We start from the raw sequence: 25,149 nt of genomic DNA, 5'->3' as shown, positions 1-25,149 counted from the left end.
CCAGACTATATAAAGACTCCCCAAATTCAGTAGTAAGGCATTAACAACCCATTCTTTTTAAAAAATGGGCAAGAGGTTTGAACATTTTACTCACGGAGACATATGAATGTCAACTGAATACAAGGGATGACTCATTAATTACTAGGAAAATGCAATTTAAAATCACAGTAAGATGCCACTTCATAATCACTAGATTGGCTAAAATTAAAAGGATTGTCCACACAATCTAGGCAAGGATGTGGAGCAACTAGAACTGCTCGTGGGAATATAAATGGTACAACCAATTTGGGAAACAGTTTAGCGATTCCTTAAACAGTTAAACATACACAGGCTGTACCTCTCACCTATATCATTCCTAATTTTTGCCCAAGAGAAATTTTTAAAAACGCCCAGAACTTGCTTATGAATGTCCATAACAGTTTTATTTGTAAAGTCCAAAACTGAAGACAAGCAAATCCATCAACAGGAGAATGAACAAACATATTAGGGTTAATTCATAGAAAGAACTATTACTCAATAATAAAAAGGAATGAACTATTGAGACATGCACAATGTGGGTTAGTCTGAATTATGCTGAGTGAAAGAAGTCAAGCAAGAAGAATACCTATGGTATGACTTGATTTATATAAAATCTGAGAACTTGTAAACTCATATAAAGTAACAGGAAGGAGATCCATGGTTAGCAAGGGATGGGGATGGAGAATAAGACAGATCAAAAGGGGGAATGAAGAGACTACTATTAGAGGTGATAAAAATGTTTGTTGCAAACCAAACCAAACCAAACCAAACCAAACCAAAAATGTTGTTTGGTTTCAAGTGAGCATACATAAGTTACAACCAATCAAATTGCACCTTTTAAATATGAGAAGTTTATGGTTTTTCCGTTATTAGCATAACGAAGTTGTATAAAAATAGTAGTGACCATCTAAATGTAAGTCACAAATGCAACAAACAAAACAAAAATCTAAATCGAAAATACAGTGTATTTAAAATGCATACCTTAGAAAAAGGAAATAAGGGATAATAGAATTCGAAGTATTTGGGACTCTTTGGAGATCAATAAATTAAATCACCCAACTGTGATTTACTTATATTTATATGATATTTATTTTTATTTATTATATATTATATTTATTATATAAATAAATTATATAATTTATTTATAATATAATTGAGATAATAGCCTATAGACCAGAGTGTAAATGTCACACAGCTTGAATATATAAAATATACATATATAATATAATAAGTATTATATATATTATAAAATAATAATGGCTAATAAAATCTAGTGATGGGAGAAAAGTCAATAGGAGGACGTATAAGAATGCTAATTTCCAAATATTTTGTGCAGGCCCTCGGTTTTTTTTTCTTAAAGATTTTATTTATTTATTGACACAGAGAGAGACAGAGAGAGAGGGAACACAAGCAGGGGGAGTGGGAGAGGGAGAAGCAGAGAGCCGGATGTGGGGCTGGATCCCAGAACCCTGGATCATGACCTTAGCAGAAGGCAGACGCTTAAAGACTGAGCCACCCAGGTGTCCCAGGACCTGGGGGTTAATTCAATTTTTTCCAAATGAAGCAGAGATAAAGAGGACAAAGGGGAAGAAGAAGGAAAAGAAGGAGGAGGGACAGGGAAAAGGGGGGTGGTGGGAGAGAGGGAAGGAAAAGAATTATTTTCCTTCCTTTTTTTTAGTTTGAATTCAATTAGCTAACATATAGTACATCATTAGTCTCAGATTTATCATCACCAGTGCTCATCACATCACATGCCCTCCTTAATGCCCATCACCCAAATACCCATCCCCCACCCAAGAATTATTTTCATAACTAAAATAAGATCATAGATATTAAATTTTATTTTTTACTGACACGAAAAAATTTATCAGTTGCAGATGGTAAAACAAAGATTTGAGTACAAGTGGTTTATTTGGGGCCAAATCCAAGGAAACGCTGGTACAAGAGTGGAAAGTGAGGCAGGAAAGGGAAGCCAATGAAGAAATGTATTATCAAGGAAGTCACTACTCTGTGAGTGGTTTGAGCTGCCTCTCTCTCTCTCTCTCCCCAACTCAGTGGAGAATTCTGGGACAGACAACCAAGAGTTACCCAACCTGAGAGGAGAGGGAGCCAGGGTATGTACCCACCAATTTCCATCAATCAGTGGTTGAGGGGTACTCTCATGTGTTCATTTTCCAACACTTCCAGCCTTCCTATAGGTGAGCAGAGCAGACTGCAGTGGAAAAGGAGCCTTCAGCCACGGAGTCACAGGGGCTGGAAATTAGATTTCTTGCTGGTATGTGTGGAAATAATGTGTGTTAAGGGAATAGGGAGTGCATCCTGTACTAGTCATCCATTACATGCCAGATACTGTGGGATCTGAACCAGATGGCAACCTTGAGAAGTTTAAATTTCCACTCACTTGAACACAGCCTCTTAGTTTTATGTTAACTCTCTCCTGCACCACCATGCGCATGCAAACACTAGCAAAGTTTTACAAACAACTATCAAGTCTTAAACATTTAATATAGCAAAGCTGGTATCAGCCCTTTGATTTTTCCTTTAACTCTGTATGCTTGCAATCATTTCTAATAACGATAATTTAGATGCCGGAGAACTCAGCTTCCTAGTATGACATTTAGACTTGCTTTGTCACTAGATCCAAGGTAGCAATTCTAAAAAAGAAGTGCTATTATTTTGATAAGATCTAAATGCTCAGTAAAGAGACAGGCACAGATATTCCCAGGAGTCTCTTTATAGTCGTAGCCTAAGAAGCCTAAGTAAGATACATCTATAATCATGATTTTGACTGTCACCTCTGAGAGTCTATGTGGACTGTAGAGCAGAGGGATGGTGATAAAACACTCTTGTTCAACAGTTTATGAGAATGTACCCCCTCCCTCCCCATGATCCATTCCTATTAGTTGGTGAATTGCTTCTTGTATGAAAGCAAATACAGCTCTATTTGGTTAATAGTGGTTCTCAGTGAGGGAGGGGGGGAGGATATATTACAGTTGTTTTAAAACATACACCAGGAGAACAATTTTCTTGATGTCTTAACCCAGGTTGACTATACCATTTTTCAGCCGGACATGGAGACAATGTATTTTTCCAAAGATGGAATGATTCTGTTGGAATGACATGAAAATTTTATGGCTGGAGTCCTAGAAGGATGTGTGGTTTTCAATAAAATATTAATGAAAAAAAGCATTGTTAAAATGATACATTTCCCTTGGCATCGTTTAAGCCTTGAATTCAGAGCTATTTTTGGACTTTTCACTTACATGAGCCAATACATTCTTTCTCTGTCTCCCTCTCTCTGTGTCTCTTTCTCTGTATTAATTTGAGTTGTATTTGCTGTCCCTTGAAATTTAAAGAGTTATAACTAATGTGGAAATTGGTAACAGGCATAGTGTGGTTTCCAGGCAGCCAAAATCCCACAAATGTCCACAACAGAGCCATCAAAAACAGATTATGGAAACACAGAGCATTTAGGAGGAAAGGAAGTTAAACGTTATATAACCCAACTATGTCACTTTTTGGACAAATAAGTAAATCTCTAAGAAATTCAATGAATCAATACACTTTCAATGAATGAGACTTTAGAGGATAGGGTATTATAATCCAGAACAATGAACATTTATAAGACACATAGTTTTTGAGAACAACACTCAAAGTCAATACAGTGTGTCATGAAGCTTTGTGGATAGGAACTGTTCCCAGTTTATGATACAGCAGAATCACTTCATTCTTAATAAATACATTTTGAGCACTAGAAATGGTTTAGTCATTGAGTTAGACAATGGTCATAGAACAAGGAGCAAGATCACTAAGGACTAACTGTTCTCAAGGAACACTGTGTCTAGTGGGGAAGACAGTCAGTAAATGAAATGTTTTACCCCTCTAAGTATTACTATTATAATACATACTGAAAAGAGAAAGTACAGGTTGATATGAGTGAGGGTAAGAGGAAGACCTGCCCTTATGGGGGCATCCAAGAAGGCTTCCATGAGAAAATGGTATTTAAATCAAGATCTAAAGGATACTAGGAATTTGCCAGGTGAATTTGCAGGTTGGAGGATTCCAAGCACGTGCAGAGCCCCTCTATGGGTAAGAGCTTGGCTTCTTAAAAGAAGAGAAAATGAATCAGCGAAAATGATTAATTAGAGGAGTGAGAAAGCAAAACTCAGGAAAACTCCAGGCAGCTAGGAAGGAGGTAGATCACACAGGGACTTCCTGAGCTGTTTGGAAAGAAGTGTGAGTATTACCACAGGAGCAAAGGGGAACCACTGAATGGCTTCATAGAGGTGGGGTGGGTTATGGTTTGGTGGGAGCCAGAGTAAATAGGGAGAGAAGACCAGCATTAGAACAATAATCCAGGCCAGAGATCACAAGACCCCAGACAGTAATGGTTTGAATGGAGGCAACGGTAATGAAAAACACAGGAAGCTCAGTTAATATTCTGGAGGTAGAAGCAATACACCCTCTGCCTTTCCGGTACTAATTTAATTTGTATATGGTCACTCGCAATTTGAAGGGTTTTTGCTGCTGCGGAGTGGGCTATTTTAGTGGGCGAAGCGATGATTCAGGGAGGAGGGTGGTGTGCAAGGACGGAGAGGAAGCAGACAAGAGTAATGGCCAGGTTTCTGGGGTGAGGCAGCAGGTGGATGCTGGTGACATTTACCAGCTTATAAAACAAAGGAAGAGAAGGACAAATTGGTTGCCATTCCTTCATTCTGATACCCCTTAAAAATGAGTTAGCCATTTACTTAGTGGAGTTAGAGGACCACAACAAGGAATTTTTAAAAATTTGAAATTCCATGTTTCTGTTTATTCCTTACCACAATCCAGGAGGAGGGTCTTCCCCAGCCCTGCCATTGTAGGTGGGAAGTCTGAAGTGGAAAGCGGGTCAGTAAGGATTGGGGGGGGTGGCTAGGACTTAAATTCAATATTGTCTACATGTGGGTCCTGAAGCTTATATGTCTTAGTAATTGGATGTGGGTTCCCAGTTATTCCAGAAAACCATATCCAAGTATCTTAGCATTTTAAAATGTTTTAAAATATAAGGAGGGGCGCCTGGGTGGCTCAGTCGTTGAGCGTCTGCCTTCGGCTTGGGTCATGATCCCAGGGGCCTGGAATCGAGTCCTGCATCAGGTTCCCTGCTGGACGGGAAGCCTGCTTCTCCCTCTCCCACTCCCCATGTCTGTGTTCCCTCTCTTATGGTCTTTCTTTGCCAAATAAATAAAATCTTTAAAAAAAATATATAAGGAGGGAACTTAGTGGATGCATGGAGTATCTTGTGCTGATTTTAAAGAGACCAGGGATTGGGTGAAAAGCCTTTGTATAGACTCAAAACTCTTGGCACTCTTCAGTTATTTTTGATATGTGTTATTAGCTTAACAATTCCATTTTAATCTGCCAAATAACATGTAGGAATGGGAAGAACTGATTTTCACATCCTCCAAATTCTCATTGTACCTCAAACATAAAAATATCCCTGAAACCAAACAACGTATGATTTATAGTATGGCATTAAAAATTTTTGTTTTGAATTTTATGCGACTTGAACTCACAACACTGGGATCAGTAGTCTCGTGCTCTACTGACTGAGCCAGCCAGGTACTGCTATAGTACGGCATTTTTAAAAACAAAGCAAAGTTTTAATGACTTTTAAAAATAGGCTAAGCTACTTACTAAACCAAATATTTCTTTATCAGTTCTTAAGAGGAAGGACTTAAATATTACTATTTTATATTATAAAATTGCAAACTTGAAATCTCATGAGAAGAGAAACACACTTCCAAAATAACACCAAAAGACATGTCTTTTTTTAAAGCTTTTAATTTAAAAAAAGGATAAAACAGGAGATGGCTTTCAAAAAGACAAGTAATTAAATCATAACATTTCTGTTTCTTTTAAATGCTGTAACAATTCATTTTCTTTGAAGTATTGTTTTTTTATGCTCATTTCTTCCCAAAGAAAAATTCCTAAAAAATAAGTTTTCCAACATATAAAAATCCACACAGGGTCTCCTTGGGAGCAATAAACAATGGTGCACTTTTCAGTGACAACACAAACGTGTAAACCTAATGATGCAGAAACCACACTGACTCTTACATGTTCGTTCAGATGGTTACATGCACACACATACATGCTTAATCTTGAGGACTCAAGAGAGTATTTCCAGCTTTAACCTGTGAAGAACAGAAACTAGGATAACTTTCTCTGTTCGACAGCGAAATCTCATCAGCTTCAAACACCAGCCCTGCAGCTGTGAAATGAGTTGACCTAAGATGTCACTGTCTAGAATTCTTCAATTCACAGAGCACGACAGATTCCCAGGGCTCTTTCCTTAAAAGGCATGTAGGGTGTGTGTGTGTGTGTGTGTGTGTGTGTGTGTGTGATCTATGTATGGGTTGTGTGATTTAAAAAAATTTTTGCGAAGTTCTTATCATAAAGATTCCATCTAAGGATCAGAACTTCCTTTAACCTGTGGAGGGATCCCCGAGTTCTGTCATCCATCATTAATGCCAAGCCTCTTGGTACTACTCAGTAGCTTACATCAAAGACAGGAAGGGAAAGGCAAAAATGAAAAAAAGGAAAATAAAAGAATAGGACCCAAGAAACAGAAAAACCTAAGAAAGCTTGCCTACCATACCATTCAGTGAGGATAAAATAATTTGTATCCCCATGACATCCAACATTTTTCAGTCATGAAATCATGTTCACGGTGGTTCACCCAACATGTGCAATCTATCTTTTTTTATTGTATAAATATTGGGCAACAGTTATACATAAATCTAAATTTCTGTGAATGTTGTCCTCTCTTCTGGGTGGGTGGAGGGATTATTCTACTACTGGATCACTATTTCGTGACATCAGTAAAGTCTTGTATGGCTGGCTTGTTTTATGAACACCGTAGGGGTAATAAGATAAATACTCTCAAACCTTGATGAGTCCATATAAACATCCATTTTGATGATAAATCCAGTCATAGTCACAACAAGTCACAATGGAAGCACTATGTAACAGAGACTTCAAATAAACAGTGAAGCTGGAGTGTTCTCCCCTAAATGCTAAATTGTCATTCAGGAAGTTGAAGGAAAACTTAAACAGATTTTCTAGCCAGTTAATTTTTTTAAACATTGAAATTTTTAATGTAAGTCACAATTTTTGAGATTTGTATTGGAGAAAAACTCAGCAAGAAAAATATTATAAGAATAGTGACCCTACTATAGAAAGTCTCACTCTCAATACATACAAAAATACATTTTTCTATTGGCAAGTGTTCTTTCATTCTTCAGTGGAACTCTGTAGTCACATGCATTGACCAGAATTCTGAAGGAAACAAGAAGAGGAGATAGAGAACCAGTCTCATGCTCTTCCCAATACAGATACAACGTGCCATATGGAGCAACACAACCTTTGGCAAACTTCAGACCATAGACTGCATGATTTAGGAGTCACTGAATTGAAATTTACAGTTCCCAGATTTCTAAGGTGCTAATGTCATAGTTGTCTGAAAATTATCAAAGGCAGAGAAAATACTGCCTCATGGTAACATACCAAATAGAAAATAATTAGCACTTTCAGGCAGCAGAGATTGGAACAGCAAATGTTCAAATTCTCCACCAAACTCACCTCAAATTTCAGGATAGCATGAAGAAATTCCAAGGCAGGAAAGCATACCAAATTCTAAAGTTTCACGTTCTCATAATGCATCATTCTAGAATGTTCTAGAATTCTCTCATGGACCTTTGTTAGAAATTCGATTCTGGGTATTTAGACCAGAACCAATAGTCAAGACTATTGGGTAAACCAGATTCTGATAAAAGAAAAGGTATTGCAGAATTCAAAGCCTTTACAGCAGAATTTTTGTGGAACTCACCGAAGGAGGAAAGGAACTTCTTTAGGTTGGTAAGTCATCAACAAATCTGAATGACATTTGTTGGGTTTACTGGCCATGCTGAACAAGTAGGAAGACTGGAACAGAAGTCCGGGAATTCTGGCTCTTTCATTAAAACCCCATTTGTGGGTATGTAGGATGCTTTCTCTCCCATCCAAAAGACAATCCAAAAATTGCCCCAAGGCCTTTAGATATAAAATAATAAATGACATCACCTTTAATGGTGAAATGAGGAAGCAGAAAATATAACAGTGAAGAGTTCTACATCATAATGGTAATTTCCTTAACAAAAATAACAAATCACAGGCCATCAAACTGATCGAAACGAAAGTATGGGTCATTGCTCTAACATTTCAGAATTTGTTATTACCATAATGGTGCTGTATACCAATATTCATTATATCTATATATTTCTTTGGAGTGCTGAGATTTTCATATATTTTTCAGCGTAAGACTTTTTCTGTGGATATAGTATCCATGACATCGAACTGGGTTCCAGTACATAGAATACCACATTTGCACTAACAAAATATTATTTTTCATTTTATACTTTTCTTTATCTTTTAATCTTTATCTATCTTTATCTATTTGTACTTATCTTTACCACTGTCTATATATGATGAAAAGCATTTAATATTTTTATTTCCAAAAATTTGTCTGCAATACAGGATTCGTGTTACCCTGTATGTTATGTTAACTGTATGTCTTACAGAACAGCAATTATATTGGGTGTCCTTGTTTCTTTGTAAGAAGAAGACCTAAGACCATTAGGCTGTTGTGAACATCAAGATCATTTCTGCACAAGTTTTCTGAGATGAATAAAGCCTTATGCAAAATGCTCTTACCCTGATACCAGCTACAGGTGCAACTAGGGATTAAGTCAGCTCCCTTGGGGGAATATAGAATTTCCTCTACTGTAGCTAGGTGATAAGACCTGCCTGGTTCCTTGGCTAACAGCCGGGTAACCCTAGAGAAGGAAAATTATTTAAAGGGCCCTTTCTAAGGCTGGTATGAAGGTGAAATTTTTTGTCAGTGGAATCAGCTGAACTATCTATTCTGTACACATGAGTTTGAAGTTGGCCTTTAATTTTCACCTGTTGCCCAAGAGTTTAAAGAAGAGAGAAGGTCACCCTTACTAGGGTAAGAGATAAAATGTTTTTGTCTGTGGGCAAACACAAAATCACATCTCTGTTAAGGTGACCCCTTGGGTTTAGCACAATTATTGAATTTCCTTTCAGAAGGTATGGTTGCATAAATATTTCTTATGATTTAATCTTCCGCTAATCTAAACAACTTTTCTTAAAAAAACAACCCCAGATATGCCTCATCCTTTAACACTGCCAATCAGCAGAAATCTGAATAACTCTGCCAGACGTATTTTAAATAAAGCACTGTAAACATAATCATTTTCTCTAAATTTTCATCTCTACAGAAAAATCTCAGAGCAGGTGCCAGCTTTCACTCAACTACTGTTTCACATATGTATTACAATGGAAAAGACAACCAGCGAATAAATATAGAAGTAGGGAGAAAAGGCTGGAAGCAACCCCCCATTGAAATAACAATCTTTTCACTGGTTGGTAGGATTATGGCTAATCTAATTTTGATTTTGGTCCATGGACCTGTATTCCCTACAAATTTTTTTAAAGATTTTATTTATCTATTTGACACACAGAGAGAGATCACAAGCAGGCAGAGAGGCAGGCAGAGAGAGAGGGGCAAGCCGGCTCCCTGCTGAGCAGAGAGCCCGATGCGGGGCTCGATCCCAGGACTCTGGGATCATGACCTGAGCTGAAGGCAGAGGCTTTAACCCTCTGAGCCACCCAGGCACCCACCCCTACAAATATTTAACATTCTCTGTTGTACAACAAGCATAGATTCCTGTTATAACAAGAATATGGGGGTGTCTATTGCATAGGAAGAGTCTCAAGGATACTAGATTAATATACAACAGGAGATGGCACTGATGTGGTCTCAGACGTTTAACAGGCATTGGAAGGCTCACAAAATTCCTTTTCACAGCTAGCTCCACCTGCTTGAACAATATGAAGTGAGTAATAATACAACTAAAAAAAAACCCAAAGAGATAAATAGCAATTAAAAAAAAATTAAAGCATATTTCCTTTTAGGGGCAACGAAATGAGCAACATGTAATGAGGCCTTTTAAACTCAACTGTCACAGAGCACCATTAAATATTCACACGAAAGAGATCCAGGCAGCTTAAAGATGAACGTCGCCTTGTTCCCGAGAGGCCTAATCCATTTGCGACAACATGAAAAATATTCAGTGCATCTGGTTGGGGCCCACATGGATGATGACGTGTTTCTCATAAGCCCTTTTCATTGTTTTCTCGATTTGCTTCAAAAACACTTGTGGGATTCGTCCACATAAAGTGTGCACAGTCTCCAAAAACTTCAGCTGGAGCGGGTAATACATGGATTGAAAGAGATTGTCTTGAAAGGGAAACTGAAAAAGGATTTTTTAAATGATAGAAAATCATTTAGTGACTGAAATGCCATTTACGATGCAAACAACATTTACTAAAGAATGAAACAGGGAATTAAGCATGCCGGCATGGGTTAGACATTGGAAGGAGATGCAACACCTGATTCAATCCTGTGCAATCCCAGGCAATTACTTACCTTCCCTGGGCCTCAGTTTCTTTCCCTCTTAAAAAAAAAAAATGATTTATTTGGGTCCTTAAAGCTCTTAAAATTTAAGATCAGAATGTGTCTTCAAGAACAACATATTTTCTATATAGTAGGCTCTTGCTGAAGAAAAGCAAGGCATAACTAGAGACTTGAAATCTACTGCATTAAAACACTGAATTCTCCATATTTTTTGTATTTGTTGCAACTTATTTTAAGATTTATTTATTTGAGAGAGAGAGAGAGCGAGCGCGAGCGTGCACATGCATGCAAGCCCGTGGTGGGGAGGGGGCGAAAGAAGAGGGAACAAGAGAATCTCAAGCCAACTCCTTCGTTAGTGCAGAGCCAGACATGGGGCTAGGCTTCATGACCCTGAGATCATGACCTGAGCTGAAACCAAGAGCCGGACTCTTAACAGACTGAGCTATCAAGCACCTGTTTGTTGCAATCTTTTTTTTTTTTTTTTTAGATTTTATTTATTTGACAGAGAGATCACAAGTAGGCAGAGAGGCAGGCAGAAAGAGGGGAGAAGCAGGCTCCCCGCTAAGCAGGGAACCCGATGCGGGGCTCGATCCCAGGACCCTGGGATCATGACCTGAGCTGAAGGCAGAGGCTTAACCCACTGAGTCACCCAGGCACCCCATGTTTGTTGCGATCTTAATGAAGAAACTTTAAGGTATGTCCACAGTAATCTCATGAAGTCCAGAGTTTAGCCATTAAGTAAAATCTATCATCACTGAACTTCATTTTAATAATTCAGTTACCAAATATTGGTTGTTGGTTTTTTTCCCACTTAATATTGGGCTTTTGATTTGATTTTTAATTCTCTTATTTTCCCACGGAAGGTGTTTATGAGAAGAATTTTCCAAAATAAATCTTTCTGACCACTTAGTCATGAGCATGTTCAAATTTTTATTACAATCTGGTTGAAATGGAAAAGGCTTCCAATAGGTCAAGTCAAAGATTCATTGTTGGCGAGGAAATTTTATACAGAAAGACCAGGAAAAAAAAAAAAAAGGAACGAAAGAAAAGAAGGGTGAAAGGTCAGTATACACTTGCGTGGCAGCAGAGTGGGTGGGTGTCTAGTTTCCTAGAACAAGTTTTAATCCCTTTAAGTTCATCGGAAATATTGCTTAAGCATGTTTATCAGAAATGTGAATTTCTTCCTGGAAGGAGATTATGCATTATGTAACACAAAAAGCACCATGTTTGGGACAACTGTTTTCTTTCTCAGCACAATTTAGACCACTGATAAACACTCCTTTTTGGTCATGGTGTCCCTAGTGACATGAAGAGAATAGGTCAGAGCCTTGGAGGCAACCTTGATTTTCTCTTTCCCCCACATCCCTCATCTAGTGTATCAGCAGGCACTGTAAAATCTGTCTTTACCATGATGCCTGCATGTGGCCACCGCTGCCCACCTACCTGTTGCCCCCATGTCTCACCTTAAAGGCTGCAGTAACGCTTCATAAATAGCCCTTGTGTTCTCACTCTTGCCTCCTTGCACTGAGTTACCAAGGTGATATTTTTAAAGTCTAAATCAGACCATGTCATTTTTCTGCAGGGGCTTCCCACTGCTATTAAAATAAGATTCCAACTCCTCTCTTATTCCCAAGGCTCCATTGAGACCTTGAACGCTCCTTGGTGTTCGGTCCTTCTGGTCACCTTCTGGTCACCTCCCTGCCGTTTGGGCACACCAAACTCATTCCTGCCTCCAGGGCTTTCCCTGGGTTATTCCTTCTATTTAGCAGGATCTCCCCAAGACTGTCCAGTGGCTGCCTCCACTGATCGATCACCTATCACCTATCACCCCTGAGGACCCCAGCTCCTGAACGCTCTTCCCTGCCCATGACTCTCAGGCCATTACCCTGTTCTGGTTCCCTTTTAACACCTTTCACAACCTGGTACGATTTTTATTTCTTTCTCTGTCCATGTGAGTATTACCTGTTTTCCTCCACCCACAGTATATGCTTCATGATGACTGCTTTGTCAGTCTTGTTAATTTCCGAGTGCCTAGAACCTAGAATTGTTCCTGCATAAAATAGGCTCTTCATAGATGATGGCTGCAAGGTTTACTGACAGAATGTCTATCTGATAGATGACTTCCTTGGATCACAATGGGAGGAGACTGCATTTCCCCTTCGCACAAATGCAGATACATAGGCTTAGGGTTTGTGTGTGCAAGTGAGAGAGAGAGAGGAGAAGGGAAGAGATGGAGGGGGAAAGGGAAGGGGCAGGAAGAATACTTTCAGAGAGAGATGAAGGGAGAAAGAAATAACAGTATGAGAGAGAGAGAAAACATACTTATAGACAGAGGAAGAGAGTGAGTGAGACAATGTGGACAAGGTAGGAAAGAAGGTAAGTGTGAAACTGCTATTCTTTTTCTCTTTTTCTTTTTTTTTTTAAGATTTTATTTATTTATTTGACAGACAGAGATCACAAGTAGGCAGAGAGGCAGGCAGAGAGCGAGGGGGAAGCAGGCTCCCCGCTGAGCAGAAAGCCCGATGCGGGCTCGATCCCAGGACCCTGGGATCATAACCTGAGCCGAAGGCAGGGGCCTTAACCCACTGAGCCACTCAGGCGCCCCGTGAAACTGCTATTCTTGAAACAACTTCTAATTATTGAGCACAACGGTATGTCAGGTACTGCGCTATGAGCCTAAAAAACCATCATTTTGGGGCACCTGGTGGCGCAGTCGGTTGAGCATCCGACTCTTGGTTTCTGCTCAGGTCACCACCCTAGGGTCATGATCTCAGGGTTGCGATCTCAGGGTCATGAGATCAAGCCCCGCATGGGGGCTCCATATTCAGTGTGGAGTCTGCTGAAGATTGTTTCCCCTCCCTTGCCCTTCCCCTCTGTTCCTCCCCAAATCTCAGGCTCTCTCTCACAAATAAATAAGTAAATAAATAAATAAATAAAATCTAAAAACCATCATTTTGTTGCATCCTCACAATTTTATGAGGTAGATGATAGTATCATTCCGTTTCACAGATGAGGAAACTGAGGCCCAGTAAAGTAGGAACACAGAGTTAATGACTAATCATGGGAAAGGGACAAAAATTGGGCCTTGCGTTGAGGTCTGTCCACCCCCCAGCCAAGCCCTGACCCCACAGTGCATGGCCCAGTGGAGAGTGTGGAAACATGTCTTCCAAGGATGGGGTTGGCCATATTCTTGATTGAAACGCCTCAAAGAAAATGGTCCTTGTAGGCCCACGTGAGGATCGTCACTGGGTGTATTTGGCAGGATCATTTATGACCCAATTATTTGGCTTTCTCTCTGCTCCTCCAGAAAGCAAACAAGACTCAGGGTAACTCAAGAACCACAGTTGCTCAATTCCAGACTAGGGCTGACAGATCTCAGAAGAAACCCAACGCACCTCTGACGGACTGCGGCAAACTCATCTCACTTCTGTTTGTACTCCTGAATGGTTCTGCCCCAGAGTCAGGGTTTGAATATCTGAAGTGATGCTATCGCTAAGTACAGAACAAATTTTCTGTGTAATTAAATCACCTGGTCTTTGAAAACCAACAGCAGGAAATGTAGGAGAAAAAAACGGTGTTAGCTTACATGCAGGCTAAACTCATTCCCTGCAGAGAAAATTCTGGGAATTCTAGCGACTCTCCTTAGGAAGCTGCACATTTTTCACACAGAAAAAAATGTGTTCCTATGTCTCGGGATTCGCTTCCGCCAAAGCCCATTTGTGAAACTCCGAGGGTTTGTGGGTTTTTAAGAAAAATACCTCTAACAAAGTCTACATACTTTATGTGTGGGGTCAGCAAATCTGTTCTATAAAGGGCTAGACTGTAAATATGTTAAACACTGTGGGCCACACAGTTTGTTATAAATACTCATCTCTGCCATTGTGGCTTGAAAGCAGCCACAGACCAACACACAAATGAATGGGTGTCACTGTGTCCCGACATGACTTTATTTATGACTGCTGAAATTTGAATTGCTTATAATTTTTTCATGTCATGAAATATCCTTTTTTCCCCCAATGATTTACAAACCTGTTCCCAGCCCACATGTCTTACAAACACAGGCAGCAAGGTAGATCTGGCCAAGTTTGCTGACCCCTACTCTAGGTCTTGGAATTATCGTTTCAAAAGGGACATCCTTGAATCTCTGTCGCTGGTTCCCCCTAGTGATCTCAAGGTAAAAAGCAATGTGGAAAGCAACATTTCCCCAAGTGTGGGATGAAAGGCAAGAGCCGGCAATATCTGTCATTTTAGGCAGTAAGCCCCAAAGTAAGTTTCTTTCAACCTTCCCATTTACTGCAAGAAGATAGTTCCCAGGCGTCTTTAATGTCTCAACACTTCGCTAATCAATTTCTCCAAGGCAGTAACCGGGAACCTGAGACTGTGAGAAGTCCAGCTCCAGGCCAAAATCCTATGTATGGTCTTTCAGACTCAACTATGGGTAATGACAAGGCTGCTGGCAGTCCTCTGGAGGGATGGGGAGCTGCCCTCCTGACACCAGATTTGGTACAGGGTCAAGAACTCAGACCCCTACCCCCGGCCAGCCACGTTCAAATGCGTATCTGCCTTCAAATGCATATCAAATGCATATCCCAGACACCTCCATTTGGAGGCTTCCTGGGAAAGGAGGGGTACCTTTCTACTGCTCCCTCCTTCCCCCTCCCCTGGCCTACAGGTCCACAAGGATGCAGGAGCCTTGAGACGATCTCTGCCTGTTGACCAGTACTCTTTGTAGGGTATGGACACAACACAGGGGAGCGGGTGCCTCTTTTTGCATCGCTGCAGTATGTATAATAAAGACTTGATTTTTACTTTTAGTTTGATCCCTGGTCCTAATTGACCACCTCCACACTGGATTGCTCAACAGGAGGCTGGCAACCAGGCAACCCACTCAGCTTGAGTTGAATAGTATCATTTTGTTCTTATTTTTTGACCTTTACCCTAACACATTCCCCTCTGCTATGGCAAACAACACCAGATTTCTTTCTGGGTCTTTCACGTCCTCCTTAAATGAACTTACTTAACGCCCCCCACCCCCCTCAAAATGAATGACTTACTTGTAAAGATTAAGAGTGGCCATAATATGAGAGAGCAAGTGGATACAGTGAAGTGGTGCCTGAGATTGGGGACAGGGGTGGAACTCAATGCTTTGGGGGAATTCTTTGGCCTTCCAAGGTGCTACGGACAAATGCACCTGTCCTGTTCCATGTGGAGTACGCATGCGTCTGCTCCATGGGGGTGGCGGGGGAGGAGCACACTTACATCCCGTATTGCTTCATAGAGCGCTTTGAAAGTGGGTTGCTTATCATCATGGTAGACACCTCGGTTCCCGTGCAGGACAGACACGCCTTCCCGCTCAGCTTCTTTGCAGTTACTTCCGTACATGCAGTGATCAGGGCGGTAGTTCCACTGGCAGGGGAACACATATAGACACTCTGGTGGGGACAAGAGAAATATGTGTCTGCAGTCAGTGCCCGCTCTCCTCTGTGTGCCTGGGGCTTAAACCCGTGTTCCCAAAACTGCACGCCACATGTGATTTCAGTGCTTGTGAGTGTGACTGGGACTCACTGCCCAACCTTCACCATATTTTGTCTGTATTCTGAGATCAGGAACTGAAGGGGCACATACTCGTGATGCTGTAGGTTTTACCCCCCAAAAGGAGGGCAAAGCATCAGGGACAAGGAGGCCAACAAGGTCAGCAGACAGCCTGGGTCCAAATCCCCACTCTCTCACAAAAAAACACCACAACCTAGGCCCAGCCATTCATCCTCCCCATGCTTCACTTTTCTCGTCTGTAATATGGATAGGACAAGAACTCCCTCTAATCGTGATGACTAGATTTTAAAAACACGGGTAAAATGCTCTGCCGAAGGCCAAACACACGGTGGTGGTCAGCAGTGTTAGCACTTATAATCAACTGCTGGGGAAGGTTTTATGAAACAGACAGACTTGGAAAATTGCAATGAAGATTGAAGCAAAGGTTCATCTTTGGATTAAAAACCAACCAATAAAATCAAAATGAAGGAAAAAACAAACAAAAAACTACAACAGTAAAAGGGAGGCACCCCCCCACCCCCACAGAGCAAAGAAGGAAAGAAGTATCTGTGTCAGGGAGACTGCACACATTGTGGGTAAGCATGCGCACACTTGTGTTCTTGTACGTGTATCTCTAATCTGGCGGTTCTTCATTGGGAGCCTCCCTGGGGGGGCCATTCCTCAATGTCTGGAGGGAGACACTGTTGTCATACATGGAGGAGGCCGCTACTGGTCTCTAGTGGGTGGAGACCGGAGATAGCCTACACATTCCAGAATGAACAGGGCAGCCTCCGCAAGAGTCGTAGTGCCAAGGTTGAGAAACTTGGCTCTGATCCTGTTGGACGGCTAGGATTACAAAATTAGCAACAAATTCATGACCCCTGAGCTTCCTGGCTCCTCAGCTTGAGGCCTTTAAGGGCTGGGGCAAGGGCAGCAGGGATCAGAGTTCTCTGAGTGTGTGTCACTGTTCCCGAGAAAGGCCTCCTGTGAGAACACAGAAGCATTAGAGCAAATCAATGACCATTGTCAGAAAAGGAAAACGGAGGTGTGTTTGTGGGTTGCATTGATGGCTATCCCCTCTCATGGAAAGGACCACTACTTAGAGACAGCTTCCAGAGAGCTTTGAGATGGAAAGCAAACAAGGGAGAGATCATCACACATCCCTTCTGGTGGCCTGCGGGTAGTAATTCTACCACTCAGTCTTAACGGGCCATGGTGAAACCCAGGCACCCTCCAATTCCTAATCATTCATGACATCCTGAGAGATTGTCCTCTTCCTTTTCTCAGGAGAACCCCTTCCCACCGCGATGCTGCTCTTAACCTGCCTTCGCTTCCACACTTGCACAAATATAATCTCCCGTAGCTGGGAGAGAGCAGTGTTCATCCTGAAGTCACATTATCTACAATTAAACTCCTCTTGGATTCGGGTGATTTTTCTGCACTCCAGTGCAGGGGGTGGGCATGAGGATTTTATGAGGGAAGATATCTAAAAGTGCTTGTGTGCTTTTAAACTGCGTCTGACCTCAGACCAGTGGTGGCCTTTCGTAACCTCCTGAATCACTTCGCTCAGTTATGATACCTGCCTTGGTATTTGCAATTGAATCCCTGCTTAAGCACCTGCTAATGTTCCCTGCTGAGTGAATTGCCCTAGAATCCATCTCTGTTTTCGTAAATATGCTGATTGAATCAACAAATATTTATTGAGTGCGGGCTAAATACGCAGTGGACAAAGAAAGTCTGGTTCCTGCCTTTGTAGCATCTGAGATTGGTGATGGAGGTTTGCACCTCTTCACAGATAGTGCAGGACCCCGGGGCAAAGGAAACCTTCCCTTTCTTTGAAGCCTCCTTAGAGGACCCCGCCCAGTGAGGGCCCTCCAAGGCAGATGATGAAATAGAAAGGCTTTGAAATCAGACAGATGTATGTTCAAAGTTGGCTCCCACCATCTCCTAGATCCATGACCTTGATGAGTTACCTGGACCTCAATTTAGAATTAGTAAAAACATGCCAAATTATCTGGGGTTGAACTCCAGCTTTATTATGCTAATAGTGAAACGGCTGAGGGAGCCAGCTCTGGAGTCAACCCACTGGCTTTGACTGAGCCACCCAGGTACCCTTGGAGTCAACCCAGTGGCTTTGAATGATAAAACTGCCACTACTTGCATGAACTCAGCCAAATTATTACGTAATATTTCTGAGTCTGAGTTTCATCATCTGTGAATGGAGAAGGACTGTAAATATCTTGTCCAGTAGGATTCTGGGCAGTACTAAGTGAACTTATAAATACAAGTATTTGGAACAGTACATGACACATAGGAAGCATGTAGTAACTGTAAGCTGTAATCATGACTGTGAGCATTGTTATTGTTATAAGAACTATTGCATTAGGTCACTGGAAGAATAAAACAAAATAAAGGGAATGAGCTTAGCATAGTTCTCGACACACAGTACCTTGGTAATAAATGTTTTACTCCAGTTGTTTCCAGACAAGCAGGTGGCCAGACATTCTTAACCTTTTATGGATCACAGATCTCTCTCAGAGTCTAATGAAAGCCTTAGACCTTATCATTGGAAAGGTACAACTGGGCATATCTAAGAATGTTTGCTCATAAGTTTAGGGGTTTATCGATTTCCTAAAGACCAGCTAAAACCCAGCTGTTGAATCTCAAATATGAAACTAGATTCCAGACAGAATTCAATTCACATCTTTACAACCCCCTTCAGGATTTCTCAGAGGAAGAAACACAAAATACATTGAGCATGTAATTGAAAGAAGAATTCATTCACACAATGCAAGACATTGGTGTTGCTGGATGATAAGGCTCTGCTCCTGCTCTTGGGGAATTTATACTCTTGTAAGGGAGACAGTATGTAGTTGAGTTAAAATGAACATTTTTTTTTTATCAGGGTTTTTATCAGGGTTCATAGAAACGATATTTCATCTAAACTCAGATTTACAGACTAAGGATGGGATTTTGACATTCAAAAACGGAGGACTGGAGGAGGATTCAAGGAGGAGAAAATGGCCTGATCCTGGTGAAGAGTTTGGAAATCAGCATGTGCTTTATGAAAGATAAGCTATTTAATTTTGCTGGGATAAATTCAGTCTCTTCAAAGGGGTAAGATAACAGCAGCAAAGTTGTCATATAAATAGACTGCTTTGACCTAAAATATTCAAGAAATATGTATCTATGTTGGATTGCAAGTAACTAACTTTGATTCCAGCTTGAAGAAGAAAAAAAAAAGAAGGAAAAGAATTTTCCCTTTGGAAAGAGAGGGACTAGGTCATAAAAATCAGAGGTAATGCTGAACCCAATCAGGAAGTGGGGCAGCTCCTGGACTCTGACAGGTAGGCACTAATTAATGTCAGCTTTTCAGCACAGCTGCCAACACCGCCAACATCACCGCCTGGGCTCCTTTCTGCTCCTGGATCCCCAGACTCAGGTCCATAGGATATGGTCTGACCGGGTGAGTGGGAGTCAGGAGCAGACGGAGCTGTAGGACTGCATGCAAAAGCATGTGGGTGGGGGTGGAGAGAAGGAGAGTGGGGTAGATAGAGAGAGAGAGTGGCCTTGCTCTTCTGGCTCCGGATGACCAGATCATGGGTAGTCTCCCATCCAAAGAGAAATCATTTTCTAGGTTGGGCTAGGCACGTCTCTCTCTCTCTCTTCAAAAATATGAATTAGGAAATAAAGGGGGCTGTTACCAAACATGCTTCATCATTGGCTGTGGGTCTGTAAGGCGGTGTAGGCTCAGGGTTGGGCCACGTGAAACAGAATGCTGAGAAACAGAACGGAATCAGGTAGGCGTGGAGGGGGCAAGGATGGCAGAGGCCATGGGGCCTCTGAGGGAGGGAGAGGTCAGCTTTGGTCCTTAGCAGTTTCTCAAAGCTAGTTCCCAGGAGGCCTAGGATGATGTGAACTGTGTGTTCCCAGGGCCGCCCCCTGGTACCTTCCTTAGCTGGCCTGAGTTTTGCTCCCTGAAACCTAAACACATTAATCAAAGCATATCTTTCTGTGTAGCATGCTCTTGTGGCTTCGGTCAAATCTACCCTTTCTAGAGAATTCTGCTCTCAACTTGAATTTATAGGCAGAGCTGTGAGCTCTGTCTTCCACAAGGAGCTACCTTGGCTCACCTGCCAGGAAATGTCCTGTAGGCTGAGGGACCTGCGTGTCCCTCCTGAGCTTTAGCTCTCTTCTCCTGTCTAGTACCCAGCTCTACAATTACATACCCACAGAAATTTACTATCTAATTATGGCAAGAATTTTAAAATATTTTTAAACTAATGACTTTTATTTTTAAAAGTTGATTATTGGTTACAGGAGGCTATAATAATAATCATACCACTCCAGACATGTGCTCAGGTTTTTTGTGCATTGCCTTTTTTTTTTTTTAAGATTTTATTTATTTGTTAGAGAGAGAGAGAGAGAGAGAGAGAGAGAGAGAGAGATGGAGAGGGGGAATAAGCAGGAGGGGAGCAGCAGGCAGAGGGAGAAGGGGCTCAATGTGGGGCTTGATCCCAGGACCCTGGGGTCATGACCTGAGCCAAAGGCAGATGCTTAACCCACTGAGCCACCCAGGTGCCCCTTGTGCATTGCTTCTTTGATCACGGCAACCCAAAGGACCATAACAATAAGCATGTTTTTTTTTTTTTAATTTTATTTATTATTTATTTGACAGAGAGAGATCACAAGTAGACAGAGAGGCAGGCAGAGAGAGAGAGAGAGAGAGAAGCAGGCTCCCTGTCGAGCAGAGAGCCCGATGTGGGACTCGATCCCAGGACCCTGAGATCATGACCTGAGCTGAAGGCAGCGGCTTAACCCACTGAGCCACCCAGGCGCCCAACAATAAGCATGTTTATCTCCCTTCTCCAGGCCAATCTCCTCTCCCACCTCTCCCTCCATCCTTTCTAGGGATAAAAATGACCAATCTTTTTTCTAAATATTTTTTTGGCTAATAGAAAGTGATCACAATATAAACAAAGAAAGAGCTTATCATGTGAAGGGTATCAATGGGTTTTAATTCAAAGATCTCGTATTTAATGAAGTATGAGAAAGGACGACCGAATGCAGGTCACACAAAGAACCATCAAGGAGTCACCTAAGAATTCGCCGATCGAAAGCCAGAAAACTTGGTTATTGGTACTCTTCAGAACCAGGGTTTAGAACAACTTCAAAGTATTCGATGAGATTCGAGTACTCAACGGATTTAAGATGGGGTGTACAGAAGCCAACAAACTCAGCTGGTTTTCAGCTCCAATTAAAGACGGGCTCCTGTCTAATTGCAAAGCTGCTTACAACTGCCTTCAAGTATTATTTACTCACTGATCACGTCCTCAAATAATCTGCAACAGGCTAAGAGGATTTGTGGGGAGGAAACTGTGCGCATCTTTAGAATTCCTGCTTGGGAATATGTCCAGATGGGCTTCTAAAAGATAGTTTTAGCCACATAAGAGAGGGGAAAATGCAATATGTAAAGGACAAATAATTCAGTGCAGAGATACATTTTGGGATGTCCCCGACAGCTCTCTAGGACTGCCCCTCTCTTAGAACTTCCCCTCTCCCCCAAACCCAGAGGGCAGATGTCAGAGCGGTCTGGGTTTGTACCCCTGCTCCGTCACTCGCTAGCAGTGCAGCAAATGACCGAACTCTCTTTCCCTTGGCATGTTTGTCGGTAAAATGGGGATTATATTCTCAGGGTGGTTGTGAGGATTAAAGAAGATAATGCTTAGACCGGCACCTGGCACTGAGTCAATAATAAACGTCAGCCATTATTTCTTAGCGGCGCGCTCCTGACCTAGCTGACCCACACCGGAACCATCTGGTTTCTCCCCCCGGAGGAATTCGGAACGTGGCTGGAGTTCATCTTGGCACATGGCGCAATCTGGAGTATGAAACGTGTGGTACTTTGAGGAGCAGAGAAGGAGGTCCACAGAGAGGGGAATAAGCAATGTCCGTGGGAGAAAGCAGGCCCACGCTGGCCTCCTCCTCATTCTCCCTCTCCTGCCTCAGGTCCCGGGCCCAACCTGCTGGCCTTCCTGCCTCAGTTTCTAGCAGACACCAGTTTGCTAATAAAAAAGTATGCTTTGGGAGCACCCGGGTGGCTCAGTGGGTTGAGCCTCTGCCTTCGGCTCGGGTCATGGTCTCGGGGTCCTGGGACTGGGCCCTGCGTCGGGCTCTCTGCTCAGCGGGGAGCCTGCTTCCCCCTCTCTCTCTGCCTGCCTCTCTGGCTATTTGTGATGTCTGTCTGTCAAATAAATAAATAAATCTTAAAAAAAAAAAAAAAGTACGCTTTGTACTTGGACTAACTCCGGGGGTCTTTTACATGCAGCCAAGAGTCCTAACCAATCCATCTACACCTAGAAAAAAGATGAAATCTGCCTAGGAAGAAAAAGGAGGAGGCACCTTAACAGTTCCTTACCAGGAACCTTAAAGTTCCTGTTACTGTCAGAGGGAAATGGATTAAAACATGCCACCAGCAAATAGCCAAGACTTTGAATCTAATGAATTCGTAGTGGGAATTTCCCCAGGAACTCTTTAGATCTGCTTTTTTTTTTTTCTTTCCCAGGATTTGCTCCTCCTAGATCCAAAGACCTATGGGATTAGGTTTTATTTCAGAGTTTTGTTTAAAAAAAAAAATTCAAGTACATAGTAGGTGCTACCCAAGTGACAGGTTATATCATAGGTGGAAGCCTTTACAGACAGGAGTTTCTATTTTAGGATTTTGTAAAGACAAAGAAATGAACTCAGGTCTGGGTAATGAGTGCTCCCCCCATCCCCCGCCAAAGATCTTCCTCTAGAAGACATGGTTTTGATTTTAGCAACATTAAATAAGGTTTTAGCAAAGAAGAAAGAAAAGAGGAAATTTTATTAGTTTTAGGTGTCAACAACAAAAAATACAGATCAGAAATTTTCATCTCCCTTCCTCCCCCCAACTCCACCAAATCACTGATACAATATAAGGATTTTTTTTTTTTTTTTTTTTTTTGCCTCACCTAAAAAGAAAAAGGCATTGGGGAATCTAAGTCCTTATTCTAGGCTCACTGAACCCTGAACAAGTCACTTAACCATAGGGATTCCAGGAATCAATTCCCTTCAGTCTAGCAATTGTTTAGCCATGGAAGGCCTCCTGTCTAGCTTACAAAGCTGGCATTCAGTTCTGTGCCCTGCCATTAATTCTGACCACACTTCTTAGAAGAATGGTGTGGCCAAACTCGAAGAGATATTCTCCAAAAATGGAGTCCAGTGTTGGAGGTTGCAACATTTGGCCTTTTGTGTCAGCAGCATGAGGGCCACCCCAGGGGGGTGAGGCAGGGGCGGGGGAGTGGGGTGGGGCGGGTTGTGGTGTGTGTGAATGAAAGGGCACACTTCACAGGGGAACCCAGGCACAATTCCGGCTCAGTCAGTCACAGACCGGGCTGGAATGTGCTTTGGGCGGTGCGGTGGGCGGACTCCTACACAAACAGCATTCTCACAAGAGAGCCTACCTGGATTGAAATAAAAAATAATATTTAATAAATCCTGGTCTCCCCACGTGATGGCATTCTTGTACTTCTGGTACAGAGGGTACAACATGTCCTCCCAAGCCAAGCCTGTTGGAATCATGCTGTTCTGCAAAAGAGAAAACCATCAGAGGGGTTGAGGCAAAGCAAATACATCCTATCCCCTGAGAAATGATGGAGAGGAACTGGTTCCCCCAAACCCTCCAGGAATGAAGCAAATACAGCAGGGGTCCTGCTGGCCTCAAGACATAGGACAAAACAAAACTAGAACTGGAAACCATAGAGTTTTGCAGGATGGATAACACATGGATACAAGAGGGACCAGGAACCAGTAGCTGGTGCTATCATTTCTACTAAGAAAACTGTGCCCAAATTGAACCTCTTCTTCTCATGCTTAATTCTTGCCTCAGAAGTGAAGGAACAAAGTACAGATAGCAGATTTAAAGTATCTAAGGAAAAACACCTTTTCCTTGTCTTAATATAATTTGCTTTTAAAATAAAAGCAACACATTCATAGACTAAATATTCAAACAGCACACAAAGATAAAATTAAAAAGTAAAAATATTCTTCCTCCATCCTCCTTCCATCTCCACCCCCACTTTCCCCAGAAATATCCACAGTTAACAATTAGGTATTCTCTTAGGTATTTTTCCGGAAATTTCTAAGCCATGAAAGAGATCACACTTCATGGTACCATGCTTTGTTGCATTTTCACTTTTCCCCCTCAATATTGTTTAGAGATCTTATTTCTCTTACTCATAGATTGATCTAATTCTTAATAGGAGGAGGAGTTTTTTCAAAAAAATTTTTTGACGGTTCTCTACTCATGTTCATTTGGGCTCTTTCCAGTTCTTTACTAGGATAAAAGATGAGGCCATGAGCAGCCTTGTACAAATCTCTGTATACTTATATAAATATATCCTGAGGAAAATTCCACAAAATTTCCCATGGTTTTTGAAGCTTTGGGTATACACAGAGTTCCAACATTATAGAATTCAGAAATGCAACATAGCATTCCTGAAGAGCAACTCTGGTGAAGCTTTAAATTCCATAACCACCTGGACTTTTCCTGAACAAATATTTCATAATGTTCCAAATATTTTCCTCTTCCCTGTCTCCTGTCATTCTCACTGACAATCCACCTATTTCCAAAATCAATACACTGACAACCTGGGAACATCACTGTTGAAATGACTAAAAATCCCAATTTTTAAACACGAAATATAAAGTATTTCCTTACCTTAAACTGGGTACTTCTTATGCGAGTTAAATTCATCAGCATGACTCCTGAATTAACTCCTGCAGAGCCGTAGAAAGGGTGCCGAGCAAAGCGACTATACCAGCCAATCTTGGGGATTTCGTGCTCGGGGGCCATGGCTGCAAGCTGTGTGGCATTAAATTGCCTCAGAAGCTTCCAGATGTCATCAACGGGTCTCAGGAAGAGAACATCCGTGTCCACGTAGAGGAGTGAATCCACATCCTTTAGAATCACCTTTGTGTGTTTGCAGGAAGGAGGGAGAAAACAAAATGAAAACAAATCAGAAACAAAGGAAGTAGCCTGATATATCAACAGCGCCACCGAC

The 25,149-nt window shown here is 41.7% G+C and overlaps 1 protein-coding gene across 1 annotated transcript in view; it reads right to left on the bottom strand.

The window, feature by feature from the left end:
• Positions 1-9,717: 9,717 nt before the first annotated feature.
• Positions 9,718-25,149, bottom strand: part of LOC111144342 (glucoside xylosyltransferase 2) — a 90,853-nt gene continuing 75,421 nt past the window's right edge. Inside the window, 4 exon segments of the mRNA XM_022498598.1 lie at positions 9,718-10,370; positions 15,794-15,966; positions 23,551-23,674; positions 24,807-25,058. Of these exon segments, the coding sequence (XP_022354306.1) occupies positions 10,188-10,370; positions 15,794-15,966; positions 23,551-23,674; positions 24,807-25,058 (732 nt within the window). The 3' untranslated portion in view covers positions 9,718-10,187.

Source organism: Enhydra lutris, unplaced genomic scaffold (assembly GCF_002288905.1).
Source record: "Enhydra lutris kenyoni isolate GAN:26980312 unplaced genomic scaffold, ASM228890v2 scaffoldscaffold10, whole genome shotgun sequence".
In the NCBI taxonomy this organism is placed as follows: domain Eukaryota; kingdom Metazoa; phylum Chordata; class Mammalia; order Carnivora; family Mustelidae; genus Enhydra; species Enhydra lutris.
Note: the sequence above shows the minus strand (reverse complement) of the source record. Positions and strands in the feature narration are given on the sequence as shown.